The 20546-nt window shown below is 48.6% G+C and overlaps 1 protein-coding gene across 6 annotated transcripts; it reads right to left on the bottom strand.

Annotated features, from left to right (window-relative positions):
- Window positions 1–973: 973 nt before the first annotated feature.
- LSR (lipolysis stimulated lipoprotein receptor) lies at window positions 974–13746 on the bottom strand. 6 transcript variants are annotated; one of them, XM_066243868.1, is made up of 10 exons: window positions 13362–13746; window positions 11741–12085; window positions 6457–6576; window positions 4343–4399; window positions 3677–3823; window positions 2529–2684; window positions 2309–2365; window positions 2092–2223; window positions 1203–1819; window positions 974–1111 (listed from the first exon to the last, which is right to left on the bottom strand). In XM_066243868.1, exons 1-10 carry the CDS (start codon window positions 13561–13563, stop codon window positions 1076–1078), a joined length of 1869 nt encoding a protein of 622 aa, XP_066099965.1. In that variant the 5' UTR covers window positions 13564–13746; the 3' UTR covers window positions 974–1075. The 6 variants fall into 6 exon arrangements, with proteins under 6 accessions (XP_066099965.1, XP_066099966.1, XP_066099967.1 ...); XM_066243869.1 differs by having other exon boundaries at window positions 2092–2220; XM_066243870.1 differs by lacking the exon at window positions 4343–4399 and having other exon boundaries at window positions 13362–13745.
- Between the last annotated feature and the right edge of the window lie 6800 nt (window positions 13747–20546).

Genomic DNA, 20546 nt, shown 5'->3' with positions numbered 1-20546 from the left:
CGCGCGGCAGGAGGGGACGGAGGAGACACGGGAGCCGCTCGCGCTGATCACGGGGACAAACAGTGGGGTCATGTGAGGAGGAGATGCCGCCGCCGCCGCCGCTTTTCCTGCAGCCGCCGCCTCCGCCCGCCCTCCTGCCGACTCGCGGCGGCTCTAGGCTCCGGAACGCAGCGCTGCCGCCCCCCGCCCGCGGCCCTGGGGCCTCCTTCCCTGATCCTCCGCCGCCGCTACTTTTTTTTTTTAAACCCGGTCCGCCCTGGACGGCCGCCGCCCCTCTCTGGATCTCCGGCTCGAGCGTCAGCCGCTCGGCCTGGCCCAGTCCGGCGGCGGATCCCTGCTGCAGCGGCCGCCGCTTTCTATTTTTTCCTCCTTTTTTTTCCTCCTTTACTTGAGCTGCGCGCGCGCGGCGGCGGTAGCAGCGCGAGCCCGGGGCCGACGCGCGCGGGGGGGAGGGCAGCCCCCGGGGAACGCGCACGCTGTCTGTCTCCGATGGCGGGCGGTCGGGCGCGCGCCGGCCTGGGCCTCGGCCTCGGCGGGGCGTGGGGTCACTGCCACCGTCCCCCGGGCCTTCTGGCACTAGCTAGCGGGCCGCCCGGGTGGAACGCGGGCCCGGATGGAACGCTGGGGGACGAGGCAGGCTACGGGGCTTGGAGACTGTAAAGTAGTAACGTGGGGGTGAAGGTGTGAATGGAATGGAATGGAACGGGAGAGGAGCGCGCACAGGCTAAAGTGCGCGAAGTCGGAGGCCCGGGGCGCATGCGCACGTCTGGGCGGGGCTGGGGCGCGCACGCAGGGCCGGGTGGAGTCAGTGTAGGGTACGTACTCCGTGCCTAGGGGAGAGGGAGAAGGCAGAGGTGGTCTTCTGCTCTTGGGACCCAAGACCCAGGCGAGAAGGGGACGCGCGGCCTGTGCAGATACACATGGTATTTCTCCAGGTTACCCACCTAACACGGCAAAACACTTCCTTCCAGATTTAGGCCTTGTGATTATGTATTTTATTAGACTTAAAAGAGGAATATCCTCTGTTCCTCGAAAATTTTTAAAAAAGTACAAAAACTACATACAAAATATGAAATCAGACGACTAAACTTTCCCGACTCAGGGCCAAGTTCTGAAAAGGAGAAAGAAAGAAAAGGGTGTGAGCTCAGGAGGACTGGAGGAGAGGGTCCTGGAAGGGTCTTCAAGCCAGTAAGTCCACTCACCTTCTTAAGCCTCCGCTCCCGTGAGGCCTGGGAGTCGGTCTCAGAGTAAGGAGGAGGCGCTGGAGGGTAGTAGGCCTCCTCTTCTTCCCTGTAAGGCCTCCTCTCTGCTGGCCCCTTTTTCCTTAAGGCCTCTTCCAGAAGCCGCCCATCATAGTGGGGGTCCCCGGACTTAGAGCCATCATTTCGAGGGTCCCGGGAGCGGTGGTAGCGGGACCTCGGGTCAGCATGAGGTCGGTCTCTAGACTTGAAGTCATCAAAGTGGGGTTCTTGGGAGTTTGGAAAGCCCCTGTGGTCTTGATCGTAGAGGTCATCACGGCTACGGCTTCGGGGAGATGCATAAGCTCGGCCTCTCCTCCCATTACTTGGAGGAGACCGCTTCCCAGATTCAATAGAGCCTGGCCGTGTGAGGTCATCCAGAGCATCCACAGAGCGGGCCCGGGGCCGCCCGGCGCCCCAGCCACTCTTGGGCCGCTCTGTGAGGGGTTCTTGCTCCCACCTCCTGGGACTCTGAGGGGAGTGACGACCCCATTCCTCATCCTGGATTGGGGTGAGGGCAGGGCCCCGGGCAGGCCGAGATCTCCAGTCATCTTCATGGAGGGAGGTGACTTCACTCATGGCTGTAGAGAAGGGAATTGTCACTGACTGCTAAAAGGTCAGGACTTATTGCCAGGGTCCAGCAGTGTCATCACTTGGCTCATACACTCTATAGGGCCCTAGGCTTCTCATTTGTTAAGGGATAACATGCAGTGTCCCATACATTTCTCACTGTGCCATGGTAGGGAAGGGTGTACTATATCCAGGATTTGCAGCAAATATCCCTGGGACAGTTAATCAGGGAAACATGTTTCCCCCTCCCCTCAGGAACCCTTCAAACCCCAAGTCTCCTCACCCCTCTCTACACGGCTGTTGGGGGGGGCAGGTCGAGAAGGGTCAAAGTTGGCCAGTTCTTTCTCCATATAGTACAAGACCCGCATGGAGTCATCCTGCTGGCTGGCTTGAATCCTGTAGCCACTACGAACTTCTAGGGACAGGAGATGGAGGTGATCAGTTTGAGTGCTAACCCAGCTCCCCTTCTCTATAGGCATGTTCAATTTTATGGTTCTTACCAGAGGTCACACTGCTATCTGCATCACGAAGCAGGGGTACCTGGGAGCTATAGCCACCTAATGGAGGAAGACTGGCTGTCAGTGGCTAGCCCCACCCCCACCCCAGGAGCAAAGCCCTCCCCTGACCCCAGTATCCTTTTCCTTCTAGCCCCACACCCCTTAGTGCCCAAATGCCCAGCCTAATCCTACCCCAGCTGCTCCTGGCTCCCCCAGATCTCACCTGAACTATTCCTGTCGAAGTCTCCAGAATACCCATTATAGACAGGGGCCATGGGAATCATGGTTGCTGAAGGTAGGGTCTTGGCAGGGAAAGCATAGGTGCTGGGGGCATAGATGCTCGGGACTCCTGAGGTGGCTGCTTTGCCAGCAGCATACACTGGTAAGACACACACAGCATGAGATGATGGTCAGGAGCAATACTGCCCTTCCCTATGATAGAGTCCGGAAGGACATGTGCCTGGACCTTTTCCCCATCCTCCAGTTGTGGAGCTTCCCTGGGCACTTGCTTAGCTTCTGCAGGTACATCATCTTCATTGAGGCAACACCTTCCGTGTGTGATCCCTCACAGAGGTTAGAGGGTAGGACTGTATACTGGCAGCCCATGACCCCAATCTTGCAAGCCAATACATTTTGTTTGACAGTGTGCTAGTTAACCAACATGTGTTGAGGTTTTACATAAAATGCCAACTCTATCCACCTTATTAGAAGACATGGCCACCCAGGGCCTGCATTCCTACAGAACAACAGGGGGCAAAGTGCCCCTTTAGATAAAGCCCACATGGTAGAATATTCCTATTGGGAGCTGAGCCCCAGCTTCAAAAAAGAATCATCTGGGTGGAGGCAGGATCTCATACCTGCTTCCCTCTCAGGTCTGTAGGCTCCTCCCCCTGGGGGCTTCCTGACTAGATGTCATTCACGGATTAGTCAGAAGCAAGACAGGGGAGCTCAGAGTTCACTTGCTTCAGCCAAGTAGCAAAGTGCCTTTACTTTTCCAGCACTTGTGCTTGTGTGGATAGGGTGTTTTTTTTTAATTTGCTTAAATTATGTGGTGCTGTAAACCTTGCTTGGTTCCTTGCCTTTATCACTTAAGATTTTGTTTTTAAAGGGAGATTTATGTTCAAGTAACTGTTTTTGCACTACTTGAAAATTTTTTTACCATGTATATAGACTAGACTTTCAGAAAAGAAAAACTCAAAGATTCAAAATAAATGAAAAGTTGACGTATATAAATAAAAACCTGTATCAGCTGATCATCCTTGGCCCACTTTCTCCCAAATCGCTCACCTCATCACCTCCAGAGCAGTGGCACCTCCTCCCCCGGGACCAGTGAAGTTGCTGAGTGGGGGTGGCCACTCGAGGGGCACTTACAAGCCTCTGGGCAGCAGCACCTGTCCGGGCAGCAGGGGCACCTGACGTAACAGCAGCAGGTGTGCGGGCAGCACTGACACCAGCAGATGCCCAGGAGGAGGAAGACAAGGAAGACAGCTAGGCAGACAACTACCACAAACAGCCAGTCTGCAGAGAGATGGGAATAGGCCCTGAGCCAGGAGGCCGGGGTGGGAACAGGGACATAGGCGCAGCAGGGCAGTGCAGAGACAGGGGTGGGGGCAAAGCTATTTGCAAAGCTTGGCAGGGAAGCTGCAGCCCTCACTGGAGTCTCCGTGCCAGATGCTCAGGTGCAGCACAGAGGGATGCCCACTCTACAACCCAGGCCAGTGCCAGAATTAGGGAGCTGGCCCTGGGCTCATCAGAGCAAGGCAGAAAAGGAGAAATGACTGGGCCAGAGCAAGAGAGGCTATAGCCTTAGAGAGGGGACAGAGAGCCAGCTGCCCAGATTCCAAACCCGAGAAGAGTGCTACAGGCACCACTCCAGTCACTGAAGCCTCCTGCCTACACCCCAAAGTCTAGAGCCAGGTCACTAGATGCCATGAGTTGGGGTCAGGCGAGGTTAGTGGGGGTCCACAGCGAGCGGAGTTTAGGGTGGGGGAGATACTTAGAAGCAGTAAGTTGTGTGTAGGGGACTACACCCCGTACCTTCCATGGGCCCCGCCTGAAAACCAGGTAAGAGCTCAGCCACCCCTGAGGTCCTGCCTGGAGGGACAAAAGAGAGACAGATTATGCTGGCAAGGGCCAGCCGGGCCGCCCCTCCCCAGATGCCCAGCTCCAGGCTTATCAGGGTGAAGGTGTGCACTGAAGCAGAGGATGGGTTGGTGGCCTAGGAGGGTCATAGCATATGGTTCCCGCCCTCCACCCCGCCCCACCTCCTCTGTGAGTGCTGTTTTCCCAAAGGCTTCCATCAGATAATTTACCCTCTCTCATGCCTCAGGGAAATCTGTTGCTCTAAAGGGTCCCAGTACATTTCCCATGGGATCTGAAGGTACATCCTCAATTTGGGCACTTCACCTTTTCCACATACATAGGTCCTGTTGCCCCAAAGGGTTGCATCCCATGTCATAAGGGGAGTTATGTCCCAGGGGGCACAGTATCCTAGGGCCCTTGAAAATGTTTTAATTTTATTTTGAAATCTGAAAAAAATTATAATAATATCAAATACCTAACAAATTGTCTTTATAGCAAGGTAATCATAAAAATCATATCTATATGTTTTAATACAGAGGAAGAGGCCCATGAAGGCTAATGTGCCTAATAGCCCCTAAAAGTCATAGTGTGGCCCTGGTTCTGTGGCCCATGGGTGTCCCATCTCGGTCCCTGCGTTCTGTCCCATCCACAAGTTTCATGGCCCAGCTAGTGCCTTCCCTCAGGTGAAATGGTTGCTTTGTACACACTAGTGTATCACAGGGGTATCCACACACCCAACTCTGCCAACAAACCTCTATCTAGAGCTCACATACTCCATGCCACATGCCCCACTGAAAGGGTTTTCGCCATCTAAACCAATGGTTCTCCAAGTGTGGTCCTGTCCCCAGGCCAAAGTAATTTTCATAATATCACTAAGCCATGATTTGCCCTTTTCACTCAATTTCTGTCATGGGTGTACAGTGGAGTTTTCCAGCAGCTGTGGCATGTGATGACATACTTCATCATTTTGATGGCAATGGATTATATCCTTGTGCACCTTGCTTTAAAAATATTCCAGTTTCAATTTCTAAGACATTAAGCAACTATAGCTATAACCCATAAAAGCTCTTGAGATCCTCAATATTTTTCAGAGTGAAAAGTGGGTCCTGAGACTGCCTTTTGAGAACCACTAAAGCAGATTGTGCATTTTACCAAAGGACACTCAGAGGTTCTCTGGGTCACTGGCACATGCATTCTGTTGCCCACACGTGAAAGTGCCCTGGAGCACACTCCCTCATCATGTGTGCTCACTCACACATTCATTTCCTTGCATCATGCGTAGGATGATGGCCATGTGTGACCGGAAGCATCTTACATAAAGCACATCACATGAGGCTGTATGTTCTGGCTGAGAAGAGAGCATCTGGCTAATAGCAACATCTCTTCCACATATGGCGGGGGTGCCTATAGCAAAACAGGCTCCTGGTAGTTGCCCTACCCTGCCCCTGGGCATCTTGAGGGGACTAACCTGAGAGAAGCACTCACTGTATAAGCCACAAATGCCATCCCAGCAGAGCAGAGGGCAAGGTTCCTATACTTTGCCAAGGGCCTCTAGGGTCAGATGTGGCCCGGGAAATTAGCAGAAGGCGAATCCTGCTTCCTCTCCATTGTACCCACCTCATGCACTGCCAATCAACTCTGAACATTTCTGAATTTTAAATAAATGAGACAGCCTTGGCCAGTTAGCTCAGTCAGTTAGAGAATTGTCCCAAACAACAAGATGGCGGGTTCGATCCCCAGTCAGGGCATATATGGTAAGCAACCAATGAATGAACAACTCAGTGGAATAACAAATGAATGCCTCGCTCTCTCTTTTTCTTTGTCACTCTGCCTCTCTAACCATTCTTGGTTTGGCTCTGGCTTACTTGAAATGCTGCAGGGGGGGCGGAGTCTCTACCTAGGGTGCAGGACACAGATAAGCCCCAGTAACTGGTGGTGCCATGAGGGGAGAGCAAAGCAGGCGACAGAGCCCAGAGAGTGAGCTGAAGGGCAGAGGGAGACACACAGAAGTGGGAGAAAGGGCTCCCCTCCCCACCCTTTCCCAGGCCCACAGGGCCCAGCTTACTCACCAAGGACAATGAGCTCTGCATAGGCCTCGTTGTTCCCCTGGAGGTCCTGAGCGGAGACTACAGAGCAGTAATACACACCACTGTCCCCCCAAGCCGTCTGGTCAAAGGTCAGGTCAGCATCTGTGTCAGGAGGAGAGTGTGAGGCCACCATGGAGAGGCCAGGTGACAATGAAATAATTCATATCAGGCAGTGCTTCCTCTTAGGCTCTGTACGAAACACTTGGCATAGAGTATTTCAAGAAATCTATGCGGTGGGCAGTGTTACCTTTCCTGGTTTATATAGATGAGATGACCTGACCTGCCCAAACTGTCCAGCTCATCAGTGGTCTTGACTTCAGAGCTATCACCATCCTGTGTACCACCTCTCCAAGCAAAAGTTTACTCCATCAACATCAACTACCAGGGAGCCAGTGTAGGCCCTGGGGCTGGGTCAAAGGGGCGGAGATCAGTAACTCAGATTCCAGGAAGCCATCAAGCCCCACAGTCCAGGTCAGGCCCAGGGCGTGGGGACGCTGGGGTCCCAAGCAGCCCGGGGCAAGAAGCCTCTTAATAACACCAGTAATGAAAGTCTTTCAGCATTTCATTTCCTCTCTACTCCTCAGGCCCTAATTAGTTAAAGCCCTTCAGCCATCCAGCAGTGGGAGCCAGGGTGGGACTCAGCGGGCAGCGCCACCTGAGCTCCCTGAGGCCTGGAGATAGGAACTCCCCCACAGTGGCCCAGCCGGTTTCCTCCCGGATGCTCTTGCACCCTGGCCCCTGCTGACCTGCGCACCACCTTGCCCCACGTGCCCTCTCCATGACAGCTGAGGGCAGTAACTGTGTGTGCCCCAGTCTGCAGCCCCTGGCACCCACCAGGGCATCAGCGAGTTGCCAAGGAATGAAAGAGCCAGCCTTCCTTCTTTGGAAGGACGACCTCACATCCACAGGAAAACAACCCTTTCAACAATGTTTACCTCCACCACTCCAAAAGCCTTACCCTGGAGTCCACAAAGCCCTGGGCACGATCTGGCTAATGGTTAAAACCAGCCTCATCCCCACCATTCTCCTTTACTCACTAGACTCTGGACACTCTGGCCTCCTCACAGTGCCCCAGTATGCGGGGCCCACACAACCTCAGCTTGCCTCACGCTAGCACCTCTGCCTGGCACTGTGTCCTCAGACTCACAGGGCTGGTTCCACTCTGCTCCACAGCCCCCACCACCACCACCACCACCACTGCTGAGCTTTATCAGCCACCTCAGGGGCTGAGCATCCCTGATCCTTCCCAGGATGTGGGCTCCATGAAACCTGTCTACCTCAGTGAATCCCCAGTGCCTGACACAGGACTGGCCTGGACCCAGAAATGAACCCCTTCTCTCTTCATGTTAACCTCCCTTAGCTTTTTGTTGTCTGTTCCAGCATTCTACGTATATGATTATATTCAAACAGACCCTTGATAAATTCAAAATGCAACACATAATTACTGAAAACATCCAGGTTCCAGGCAGTGTCTAAGGCCCGTTGGATTCTCACTTGAGAGCAACAGTTTTCAAAGTGTAATCCAAGAGTAATCTGTCGGTCCTGGGGTTCCCTAAGACCTTTTCAGGATCCCAGTGGTCAGTTACTTGCATATTACTAAAATGTTATTTACCCTGTTCACTTAATCTCTGAATGTACTGTGGAGTTTTTCAGAGGCAATATAACATGCTATCACAATATACTGAATGCAGAAGCAGCTTTGAGAATCGTTTCTATTCAGCTAGACTTCAAGGAGATATGCAAAAATATAAATTTGCACATGCAATTTTCATTCAAGTTTTTTGTTTGTTTTGGAAAATATGGTAGTATTTTCATTCAAAATGTTATCCGTATTAACCTATAAGGAGTTTATCATTGTCATGTTAAATACTTTTTATACTTCTCTCAGTTTGTTGCTAGATATCAAAACAAAGTTCTTGGCCCTGGCCGGTTGGCTCAGTGGTAGAGCATCAGCCTGGCGTGCAGGAGTCCCGGGTTTGATTCCTGGCCAGGGCACATAGGAGAAGTGCCCATCTGCTTCTCCACCCCTCCCCCTCTCCTTCCTCTCTGTCTCTCTCTTCCCCTCCCGCAGCCAACGCTCCACTGGAGCAAAGTTTGCCCAGGCGCTGAGGATGGCTCTGTGGTCTCTGCCTCAGGCGCTAGAATGGCTCTGATTGCAGCAGAGCAACGCCCCAAGATGGGCAGAGCATCGCCCCCTGGTGGGCGTACCGGGTGGATCCCGGTCGGGCGCATGCGGAAGTCTGTCTGACTGCCTCCCCGTTTCCAGCTTCGGAAAAATACAACAAAAATAAAAAATAAAAAAAGTTCTTTGAGGACCTCAGTAAGAGTGTAGAGGCTCTAAGACTAACAGTTTGAGAACCACTGCTATAGACAGCAGATAAAACCCCTGCCCTTATGGAACTCAGAGCTCAACTGGGAAAGAGAGACAAGTAAAAAAATTAAATATATAGCATATCACATGGTATAAGCAGGAAGGAAAAGAGAAACTGCCAGTGTGGAGATGGGGGTTGTGCAAGTATAAGCAGGTTGACCTTCGGAGCAGAGGTGGAGTGGAGGACATGACTCCCCTCCTAGGTCATGTATCTAGCCACCAATTACTGAATTCTTTCTTGCTGTGTGCTGGATCCCTTTCCAAGTATTCTTTCACTGAATCCTCATAAAACTCTTAACTACATTCCCCCAAACCCTCCGGGCTCTCCAGAATACCATTATTTTCCCACCCTATCTTTAAACCAGACTTTGACCATACCTCTCCAAAACCAGAGCTCAAGGGCAGGTCCCTGCCCAGTGCCGAATAGGTGGACAGGGACTCCCTGCCACAGCAAAAGCTTATAGGCTCCCGTGGACTTGACCTGGGCCTCAATGCCTTTAGTTTGAGCTGCATGATGTTTCCAAACCCAAGAAAAATATGGATTTCCAGCTTATTTTGATCAATTCTCATGCCTGGGCCCAACTCCCTCCTGCAGGTGCACCCAGTTCCTGGACCGTTGTGTGTCTGGTCCTGACACACGGGACTGGGCATTGCTGTCAGGGAAGAGACACTGAATCTCCAGTTGGGGATAGAAGGTGGGCCTCCTCCATACCTCTAGGCCCCTGGTTCCTTATCTGCACACAGCAGAGGCAGCCCTCACGATTGCAGGGGTCTTGTGGACTCTCTGGCCCAGTGTTATTGAGTGGAGAGGGCGCATGAACTCCAAGGAGCCTCAGGAGGTCTAGAGGGTTCCTATCTAGGCACCTCACGTCACCCAAAGCAGGGAAGAATGGAAGGGAGGCGGGCGCCACCCCACCCAGCTGAGGGACTCTAGGGTCATCCACTGTTATAGTTTGCCTGGAATTCCTTTCACTTAAAACCTGATGGCTGGTGACCTCAGAACACAACAAGGAAGTCCCCTTTTCTCTATTCTCAAAGCTTAAATGGAGGAAGCCCCCATGGCTACTGGGTTTCCTGGGAGGAAGTACACACAATGGATGCTCACAGCCTGCATCAAACAGGGGCCCAGATCAAAGCAACTTGAAAGGCCTGGGACTGTGAGGCCCCGGAGTATGTAGAATCTGCCCCAGCCAGAGCCAGGGGGTCACTCCCCAGTTCTGGACTCCGCAGAAGAGGCGTGATTCCAGTCAGCCTTCAAGGGCACTCAGTACTTGAGCTGTCCTGACAAGGCTGCCATACAATCAGTCATGCCTGGTCCAAGTGGGAGAGGTCACTGAGATATGGGAGGGGGGACAGGATGGGATGAATCCCCAAGAAGCCCTCTGTCCACAGGAGGATGCTCTGAGTTGAGCTGCCCGTGGAAATTCAGGGCAAGTAGGCTCGGTGCCTCCTAAAAACAGGACTGACAGGCTCGGTCCCTGGAACCCTGCCTTTCATCCTCGGTCTAAACAGAGTGAGGGAAGGAGTGTGCCCATGCCCTGGTCTCTTCGGGTCTGCAAAGGGATGCTCCCTTTGTCCCTCTGCCCCCACACCCAAGATAGAACACTCATCTTGTTTAAGACAGTGAAAGGATAAATCCATTGAGGAGGCTTCACTCCTCACCCACTGGTGCCCACCACCTCTCTGCCCTCTAGATTGTGTAGGACACAGTCTTAGTCCCTCCTCAAATCACATTCAGAGGTCTCAGGTGTGCTCCTGAGTCACTCCACACAGCACATCACCCAGGTCTGTTTTACTGTAGCACTTAGCACTCTCTAATATTCTCTTACTCTTTCTTTATCTGCTGTTTACTGCCTACCTCGCCCCACTAGCACATCACCTCCTCCTTGAGGGCAGGGATATCAGATGTTCTGATCACCACTCCATCCCCAGCAACAACAGTGCCTGGCAATTAGTAAATGCTAGATAAATACCAACTGAACAGATAAATGAATGAACTTGCCCATCACCCCTTACTTAGTCCCAACAGGCACTTCCTATTATTAGGCAGCATTAAGGTTATGGCCAAGGGCTCTCCGGGTTGCCTGGGTTCAAATCCCAGCTCTAGTTCTTTGCTAGCTGTATACCTAGATGAGCTACTTAATTTCTCTGTGCCTCAGTTTTACAGTGTAAAATGTGACTGTGAGGACTTGGTGGGAGAATGTGTCAAGTGCCTGGCAAGTCATAGACGTCTCCATTAACATTTCTCACCTTTTCAGTTCAGTTAGCTAAGAGACTAGACCCAAAGTGGCTGAGTCGGAATCCCAGCTCTGTAACGAGCTGTGTCAACCTGTGAAAGTCACTTTGCCTCTCTGGGCCTCTGTAAAATGACAATAACAAAACCTACTCAAACAATCACTGTGTGGTCTAAATGAGTTAATCCACGTAAACCTGGATTAGAGCCTGGCACATAGGAGGCCCTTTATAAGTTGCTACTTATATAAACTTTACTATGCTGGTAGGATTAATATTATAGAACCCCTGGCTCTCTCTCCATTACCCACTCTTCTTTATTTCCATGCACTTGACAATATGCGTTTTGTTTATCTCTTCTCTCTCACTGGTTTGTGAACTCCATGAGGGAAGAGATTTGATCATTTTCTTTACTGCTGTATTTTCAGGGCTTCAAACAACACCTCGCATATGTTAGGTGCTCAATAAGTCTTTGCTGTAAAATAAAGGAAAGGAAGGAACGGATGGATGACTACAAGAAAGGACCCTCCCTTTGTCAGTCATCTCAGACACTAGCACTAACGAGCTTCCAGGTGGGGACTCCAGGTTGCACATAAGGGAGCCCACGCAAGCCTGTCCCTGACCCCATCCCCTGCGCCTTTTCCCTTGCCCAATCCAACATACTTCCTGTTATGGTGATCCTCCGGCCCTGGTAGTAGTCTCCCAGGGTCACAGCATTGCCTTGCTTAGTGGCTACAACCCTAACGGTGCGCACGCTGTCCTGACACTCCACATAGGGGTTGTAGCCCGGGTTACCAGCTGCCAGCTGGGCATTGAGCTGGTTGTCAACACTGGCTGGAGAGAAGGCGTCAGCGATGCGATCCCGGCAGAAAGACTTGTACTTCCAGATCACGATGGGTGCCGTGGGGGTCGTGGTCAACTGGTAGGTGCAGGGCAGGGTCACAGGCTGGAAGAGTATCACCACATGATAGGGGTCTGACACAGTCACCTGGATGGCACTGGCAGGGGCTGAGCATAAGAGCAGAGTCAGTAGGGACCACCCTGAGCTCTGGAAAGTGCTTCGGCAAAAATAAGCAACATCACTTGTCATTAACTTGACACTTACAAGTGCAAGGTTTTACAGAGAGCCTGGTACACATTGTTCCTTAATCCCCAGGACTGGTGAGGCAGCTCCGATAATCATGCCCATTTTATAGACCCATGGGGCTGAAGTGGCAGGTGCAAGGTCACACAGCCAGATTTCTTGGAACATCCTGTCCATCTCCCTTCCCAGAGGGAGTACTCTGAACCTCCCCAGACCCCTCTTACCTTAGCCATTCTCTCTCAGAAAGGGTTCCTCTATGTGGCCTGTACAGGCAAGCCCAAATGGCCTCCACAAAGTGCTGGAGGCCCCACTTCAAAAACCACGACCAAGGTTCCAAGTTTTGTGTATTGGAGGGTAAATTTTGGAGTTGTTTGACTGAACTGCTTTGCCATGGAGCAGCTAAAGCCCCAAAATGTCTCCATCAGCCTCCCACCTCATCCTACCCAAAGCCACCTCAAATAAACATGCCAAAAGTGCCTGTAGAAAGGTCAAATTCCCCCCAAATCCCCACCCAAACAAACATCCCACCCAGTAAAAGCTTGCTAGCAGAAGATGGTTTCAAATCAGGTCAAGAAGTCCATCTCACCAGACCCTTAGGCACAGATACTCCGGAGCTCAAGGGACATGGTTAGGGACTCCCCAATCCTGAACCCACGCATTCATTGATTAATTCTTGTATCTGCCCTGACACGGGATCAATCATTAGTCTGGGGGAGGGGGGTAGGATAGGCTTTAACCAACTGACCAACCCGGCCAGGGCCTGGACACTGTTTCTTGATCTCTCTTCAGGAAGTGTCTGATCCAGCCCTCGAGAGCCCGCTCCCCGTTACCCCAAGACTTTTAAGTCTCCGCGTGCGCCCAACTCTCCATCCCAGCCTTTCCCAGCGATCCAGTGGTCCCTTCACCCCTGCCCTAAAAAGAGTTCCATTCTCCTTGCCGCTCCAGCGTTTGCAGTCCCGGAGTTCCACTTCCTGCTATCTCTGAACAAGGGCCAGGGAGCGCTTCCAACGCGGGTAGGGAAATTCCCCTCACACTGGCACACAAGGGATCTCCCGAGATCCTGGGGATCGGAAGGCCCTGATCTTTCTGATCCTCCTACCCCAGCTCTCTTGGCCCCTCGGCGGTGTAGTGCCTTCATCCATCCCCTCCCTATAAAGCCCTCACGCCCGTCCGCGGGACCAGGGTCCCCGCTCTCCGTACCTGTGCACAGAGTGCCAAGAAATAGCCACACGAAGACGATCGCGCCCCAACCCGGGGTGCCCGGATAAAAGCCCAGAACCCACGCCAGCGGGTGGACCACTGGCGCCATCGCGGCGGTCTGGGATAGTCGGGTCCGCGCGTCCCCTGCTGGGTACCCGGAGGGTAGGGGGCGCGGTGCGCACCAAGGCTGGAAGGGGTGCATGCGCCTCCTCTTCCCGGTTTTGTTCTTTGTCCCTAATTCAAGCCCACCCTGCCCTGTTCTAAGATTTTAATGAGCGGAAACAAAGTAACAAAAAACGCTTCCAGCTTTCTCGGAGAAACTTGCTTGAGTCATTGTGCTTCTTTCAATCACTCCACCCCCTGTGCGCTCTGGTGAATGGATTGGCCCAGGTATACTGGGTGAGAACAGTGGGCCGGCCAAAGGGGTGGGCGGTGGAAGGGGTACTCCACCTCCCTATCCGGAAGTGGGCTGAGTCAGGTGCGCTTCGGCCCCTGGGGTCAGAACCAAGTGGCCAGCCAGCGGGAGGGCGGCTACAGACCTGGGATCCTGTCCAACCCCCTTCTGCTAGTGCCAAGCCGAGAAGAGTGTGACTCTCTAGAACCGATACTCAACTGGGGTGATTCACCTGTTGAGGGGGGCGGGGTTCGTGCGCACCTGTTCCCTCTCGCCCCTCTCCCGGGCCGGCAATGGACCGGCCTAGATACACCCTGCGGGGCGGGGCGAGGCTAGCCGAGGTTGGCGCCGGGAGAGACTTGTTGATAGCGCCCGACTTTTCCACTAGTCCTAGGGTCCCTCCGTTCCTGGTGGACCGCAGCGGTACGGGCCTCTTGTGTATTTCACTTAGATGAATTAAAAAACCTAGTGAAGTTCCCGAAGGGGAAGCTCTGTCCCCTTTGGGACGTCCAAGGGGAATCAAGCCAGGGAAAAGTTGGAATTCTACTTCGGAAGTTTCCTCCGCCTCCCCCATTCCCATCTCATGGTTTGCCCCTGGGCATCTCTATCCCCAGGTTAGGCCTCCGGAAACTCTGGCTCTCAAAAGGGCGGAGCGGAAGCGCAGGACGAAATTCGGGTTTTCGCCCAAGAGTTCCAAAGATTGGACCACCTGCGCGCTAGGGCGGAGCAGGGCGAGGCTGCCGGGACGCCGGGAGCTCAGCGCAACTCTGCTGCCCCACGGTGGCGGGTAGGGGAAGCGCGACCTGGGGTATACTGCTCCCCGGACTATACTCTGGACTGGAAGTCGCGAACTGGCCTCTCTGGCTTACTGATTTGATAACCAGGGATGTTTTGTTTTGATTTTGTTAAAACTCAACTAGGATCGCATACCTCTGCTCAGAACCTTACTGTGCCTCCCGCTCTTGGCAGAAGCCAAAATACAGGTACTTAACCGTAGCCTGCTCCCTCTCTGCCCTCATCCCCTCCCACTAGTCACCCTGGCCTCCGCTGTTCCAGAATGTGTCTCTCACGCTTATACTTCAGGTCCATTGTCCTTACTACTCCCTCTGCTGAGATACCCTTTCCGAAGGTGGCCATAGGTTACTCCACTTTCTTTAGCCTCCTTTAGGGCTTTACTTAAAGGTCATCTTAGCAGTGACATCTACCCAGGCCTTTTTTTTTTTTTTTCATTTTAGAGGGAGAGATAGAGATAGAGATGAGAGAGAGAGAGAGAGAGAGAGAGAGAGAGAGAGAGAAAGGGGAGAGGAGCAGGAAGCATCAACTCCCATATGTGTCTTGACCAGGCAAGTGCAGGTTTTGAACTGGCAACCTCAGCATTCCAGGTCGACGCTTTATCCACTGCGCCACCACAGGTCTACTGGCCACTTTATATAATATTTCAACATACCTTAGCAACTTTCACATCCACTTCTTTAAAAAAAAAAAAAGATATTGTGGTAAAATAAACATAACAAAATATGTATCATTGTAACCATTGGTAAGTGTACGATTCAGCTTTAATTACATTCACAATGTTGCGTACTCATCACCACTATATATTAATCACCCTAACCTTTTTTCATCATCCTTAATATAAACTCTGAATAACTCCCCGTTCCTACCTGTCTTCATCCCCTGGTTATTTCTATTCTACTTTATTTCTCTATCAAATGGCCTATTCTAGGTACCTCATATAAGTGGAATCATAACATTTGTCCTTCTGTCTGTCTTAGTCACTAAGCATAATGTTTTTCAAGTCCATCCATGCTGTAGTATATATATATATCACAATCAAAACTTCATTCCTTTATATGGCTGAGTAGTATTTCACTGTATCTATCTACCATATTTTGTATATCCATTTATCTGTTGTTAGACACTTGGGTTGTTTCGCCTTTTGGTTATTTATTTATTTATTTTTGAGAGAGAGAGAGAGAGAGAGACAGACAGACAGGCAGGGAGAGAGAGAGAGTGAGAAGGAGAGGAACCTCGAGCTGCTCCTGTATGTGCCCTGACCAGGGAATAAAACCCAACAACCTCTTCGCTCCACGCTCTGGGGGGACGCTCCAACCAAACGAACTATCCTATCAGGACTTGGCTATTTATTGAAAATAACGCTGTGAATGTTTGCTGTACAGATACCTGCTTTTAATTATTTTGGATATATAACTAGCGGTGGAATTCCTAGATCATATGTAGTTCTATTTTTAATACTGAAAAACTGTCAAGCCGTTTTCCACATTGCTGCACCTTTTTTTACGTTATATTACAGCAATGCAGGAGGGTTCCAAACTCTACATCCTCACCAAAGCTTGTCCTTTCCCATTTTCTTGAGTATAACCATCCTAGTGTGTGTGAAGTAGCATCTCATCATGGCTTTCATTTTCACTCTGCTGAAAACTAATGTTGACCATCTTTTCATGTACTTACTGGCCATTTGTATATGGTTTTTGGGAAAATGTCTATTCAAATCTTTGCCCATTTTTGAATTGGGTTGTTTGGGTTTTTTGTTGAGTTGTAGTTCTTTTTATGTTCTGAATATTAATCCCTTGCCTGATAAATAATCTGCAAATATTTTTCCCATTCTGTAGGTTATTGTTTCACTTTCTTGATAGTGTCCTTTGATCCACAAAAGTCCTTAATTTGATGAAGTTAAGTTTATCTTATTTTGCCTTTTGGTGCCTGTGCTTTTGGTATTAAATCTATGAAATCATTGCTAAATCTGAGGTCATGAAGATTTTCTCAACATTTTCTTCTAACTGTTTTATAGTTTTAGCCCTTAAGTTAGGATTTTAATAAATTTTGAGTTAATTTTTATATATGGAATAAGGTCAGGATTTAACCTCATTTTTTTTCATGTGTTTATCAAGTTTTCCCATCACCGTTTGTTGAAAAGACTGTCTTTTACCCATTGAATGATATTGGCATTCTTGTCAAAAATCAATTGACCATTTATGTCAGGGTTTATTTCTGGGTTCTCTATTCCGTTCCATTGGTCCATGTATCCACTATTAAAGCTTTGTAGTAAGTTTTGAAGTTGGGAAATGTAAATCCTCTAACTTTATTCTTTTTTTTTTTTTCGAGGTTGTTTTGGCTATTCAGTGTTAATTGCAGTTCCATATGAATGTGAAGATTTGCTTTCTTTTTTTTTAAAGGCTGTTGGAATTTTGATAGGCATTGCATTGAATCTGTACCTCATTTTGGGTAGTATTGACAGCTTAACAATGTTAAGCCTTCCTATCCATGAACAAGGAATGTCTTTCCATTTATTTAGATGTTCTTTAGTTTCTTTCAGCAATCTTTTGAAGTTTCAGCATACAAGTCTTTCACCTCCTTGGTTAGATTTATTCCTAAGAATTTAATTCTTTTTGTTTGTTTGTTTTGGGTTTTTTTGGTTTGTTTGTTTTTTTTTCATTTTTCCGAAGCTGGAAACGGGGAGGCAGTCAGACAGACTCCCGCATGCGCCCGACCGGGATTCACGCGGCATGCCCACCAGGGGGCGATGTTCTGTAGCATCCAGAGCCATTCTAGCGCCTGAGGCAGAGGCCACAGAGCTGTCCCCAGCGCCCGGGCCATCTTTGCTCCAATGGAGCCTTGGCTGCGGGGGGGAGGGCGGGGGAGACAGAGAGGAAGGAGAGAGGGGGAGGGTGGAGAAGCAGATGGGCGCTTCTCCTGTGTGCCCTGGCCGGGAATCGAACCCGGGACTCCTGCACGCCAGGCCTACGCTCTACCACTGAGCCAACCGGCCAGGGCTAAGTATTTAATTCTTTAGATGCTACTGTAAATGGAATTTAAATTTTTTTCTCTTCAAATTGTTTAATGGTTTGTATAGAAACACAACTGATTTTTATGGGTTGATCTTACACTCTGCAAGTTTGCTGGATTCGTTAATTAGCTCTGATGGCTTTCTTGTTACTGCTTTTGGATTTTTTTTTCTTCTCTATAGGATCCTGTCATCTGCAAATAGGGGTAGTTGTACCTCTTTCTTTCCAATTTGGATGCCTTTTACTGTTTTTCTTGTCTGATTGCTGTGGATAGGACTTCCAGTACAATGTTGTATAACAGCAATGAAAGTAGGCATTTTTATCCTGTTCCTGACCTTACAGGGAAAGTATTCGGTCTTTCACCATTGAGCATGGTAGCTGCAGATGTCCTATAATACCCTCAATTAGGTGGAGGAATTTTTCTTCTACGGTGTTCTTAGTTTTTTGAGAGTTTTTATCATGAAAAGATTGAACTTTGCCAAATGCCACTTATCAATAGTTGAGATAATCATGTGGTTTTCTTCTTTTCATTCCATTAATATAATGTGTTACTTTGGTTAATTTTCTTATGTTCAGCCGCCCTTATATTCTCGGATAAATCCCCCTTGATTGTGGTGAATGATCTTTTAAAATGCCATTGGATTCACATTGCTAATATTATGTTGTGAATTTTTGTATGTATGTTCATAAGGGACATTGATCTTTAAGTTTCTTTTCTTGACCTGTGGTAGCGCAGTGGATCAAGCGTCGACCTGGAACACTGAACCTTATGACCATGTCTTTGATCCTGCACTCAAGCCAGCAACCCCGTGTTCAAGCTGGCAAGCCCGCACTCAAGCTGGTGACCTTGGGGTTTCAAACCTGGGACCTTAGCATCTTCGATCGATGCTCTATCCACTGCACCACCATCAGTCAGACCTATTCTCTATTTTATTTATCTCTCTACTACTCTTCATTACTTTCTTCCTCCTGCTAATTAAGTTTAATTTGCTCATCTTTTCCTATTTCTTAAGATGAAAAGTTAGGTTACTAATTTGAAATATCTCTTCCTTTTTAATGTAGATATTAAAAACTATAAATTTCTCTTTGCATCACACAATTTCAGTATATTGTATTTCCATTTTCACTTGTCTCTAAGTATCTTTAAATTTCCCATGCAATTTATTCTTTGATTATTTAAGAGAGTGTTGCTTAATTGCCACATAGTTATAAACTTCCCAGTTTTTCTTCTGCTATTGCTTTCTAACTTTATCCCATTATAGTTGAAGAAGATACTAGGTAGGATATCTATTTTTTAAAATCTACTGAGACTTAATTGATGGCCTAACATATGGTATATTCCAGACAATATTCAACATGCAGTTGTATTTTGTTGTTGAGTAGAGTGTTCTGTATATGTCTGTTAGTTCTACTTGATTTACTGTGTTGTTCAAGTTTTCTATTTTCTTACTTACCATCTGTCTCTTCTATCCATTGTTGGAAGTGGGATATTGAAGTGTCTTTTATTGTAGAACTATTTCTCTCTGCAGTTCTGTCTACATTTACTTTATATTTTGAGGGTCTGTTATTAGGTGTGTAAATGTTTATATTCGTTATAGCATCTTTTTTTTTTATTCTTTTAGTGAGAAGAGGGGAGGCAAAGACAGATTCCCACATGCGCCCCAACGGGGATCCACCTGGAAAGCCCACTAGGGGGCGATGCTTGCCCATCTGGGCCCTTGCTCTATTACATCCAGAGCCATTTTTTTAGCACCTGAGGCAGAGGGCGATCGAGCTATCCTCAGCACTGGGGTCAATAGAGCCATGGCTGCAGGAGGAGAGGAGAAGAGAGAGAAGTGAGAGGGAGGAAAGGTGGAGAAGCAGATGGGCACTTCTCTTGCGTGCGCTGACCAGGAATCTAACCCTGGATATCCACACACCAGGCCAATGCTCTCCCACTGAGCAACCTGGCCAGGGCCTGGTTATGGCTTCTTGTTGTGTCAAACCTTTTACTAATATATGATGTTCTTCTTCATCTCTTAAAGCCTTTTTCTATATAAAGTCAATTCTGTCTGATATGAGTACAGCCACTCCAGCTCTCTTCTGGTTACTATCTGCATAGAATATCCTTTTTTATCCTTTTACTTTCAATCTATTTGTGTCTTTGGATCTAAGGTAAGTCCCTTGTAGATATCATATACCTGGATCATGTATTTTTAAAAATCCATTCTGCCAATATTTGTCTTTTATTAGAAGAAATTACTAATAAGGAGAGATTTACTTATGCCATTTTGCTGTTTGTTTTCTATATGCCTTATAGCTTAGCTTTTTTTTCCCACTCTTATTTACTTTATACTGCCTTCTTTTGGGTTTAGTTAATGTTTTTGTAATGAAATGTTTTGAATACCTTCTGATTTCCCATTGTGTATATTCTATGGCTATTTTCTTCGTGGTTACCATAGGGATTATATTACATATAACTCCCTAAAGTTATAACACTTCCATTTGAATTTATACCAGCTTAATTTCAATAGCATGTAAAAAGTCTACTTTTGTACATTTTCATCACCTTCTTTCTATTATTGACATCACAGATTACATTTTTATACATTATTTGCTCAATAATAAAGATCAATAATTATTTTTAAGCATTTTAAAGTCATGTGGACAATTAAAAGTGAATTTTTGTACAATGATATTAGCTTTTATAATTGCCCATGTATTTATCTATACTAGAGGTATTTATTTCTTTATATGGCTTTAAGTTACTGTCTAGTATCCTTTCATTTCAACTTGAAGGACTCCCTTTAGCATTTTTTGCAGGGCAGGTATAATGACAACAGACTCTATCTGCTTTTGCTTATTTGGGTATATTTAATTTCTCTCACATTATTAAAGGACAGTTTTGTCAGTATTAGAATTCTTGGTTGAAAGTTTTCTTTTTTCTTTCAGCACTTTGAGTATTTAAACCAATGCCTTCTGGTCTCCAAGGTTTCTTGTTACAAATAA

This window comes from Saccopteryx bilineata, chromosome 9 (genome assembly GCF_036850765.1).
Source record: "Saccopteryx bilineata isolate mSacBil1 chromosome 9, mSacBil1_pri_phased_curated, whole genome shotgun sequence".
NCBI classification, from domain to species: Eukaryota; Metazoa; Chordata; class Mammalia; order Chiroptera; family Emballonuridae; genus Saccopteryx; species Saccopteryx bilineata.
Note: the sequence above shows the minus strand (reverse complement) of the source record. Positions and strands in the feature narration are given on the sequence as shown.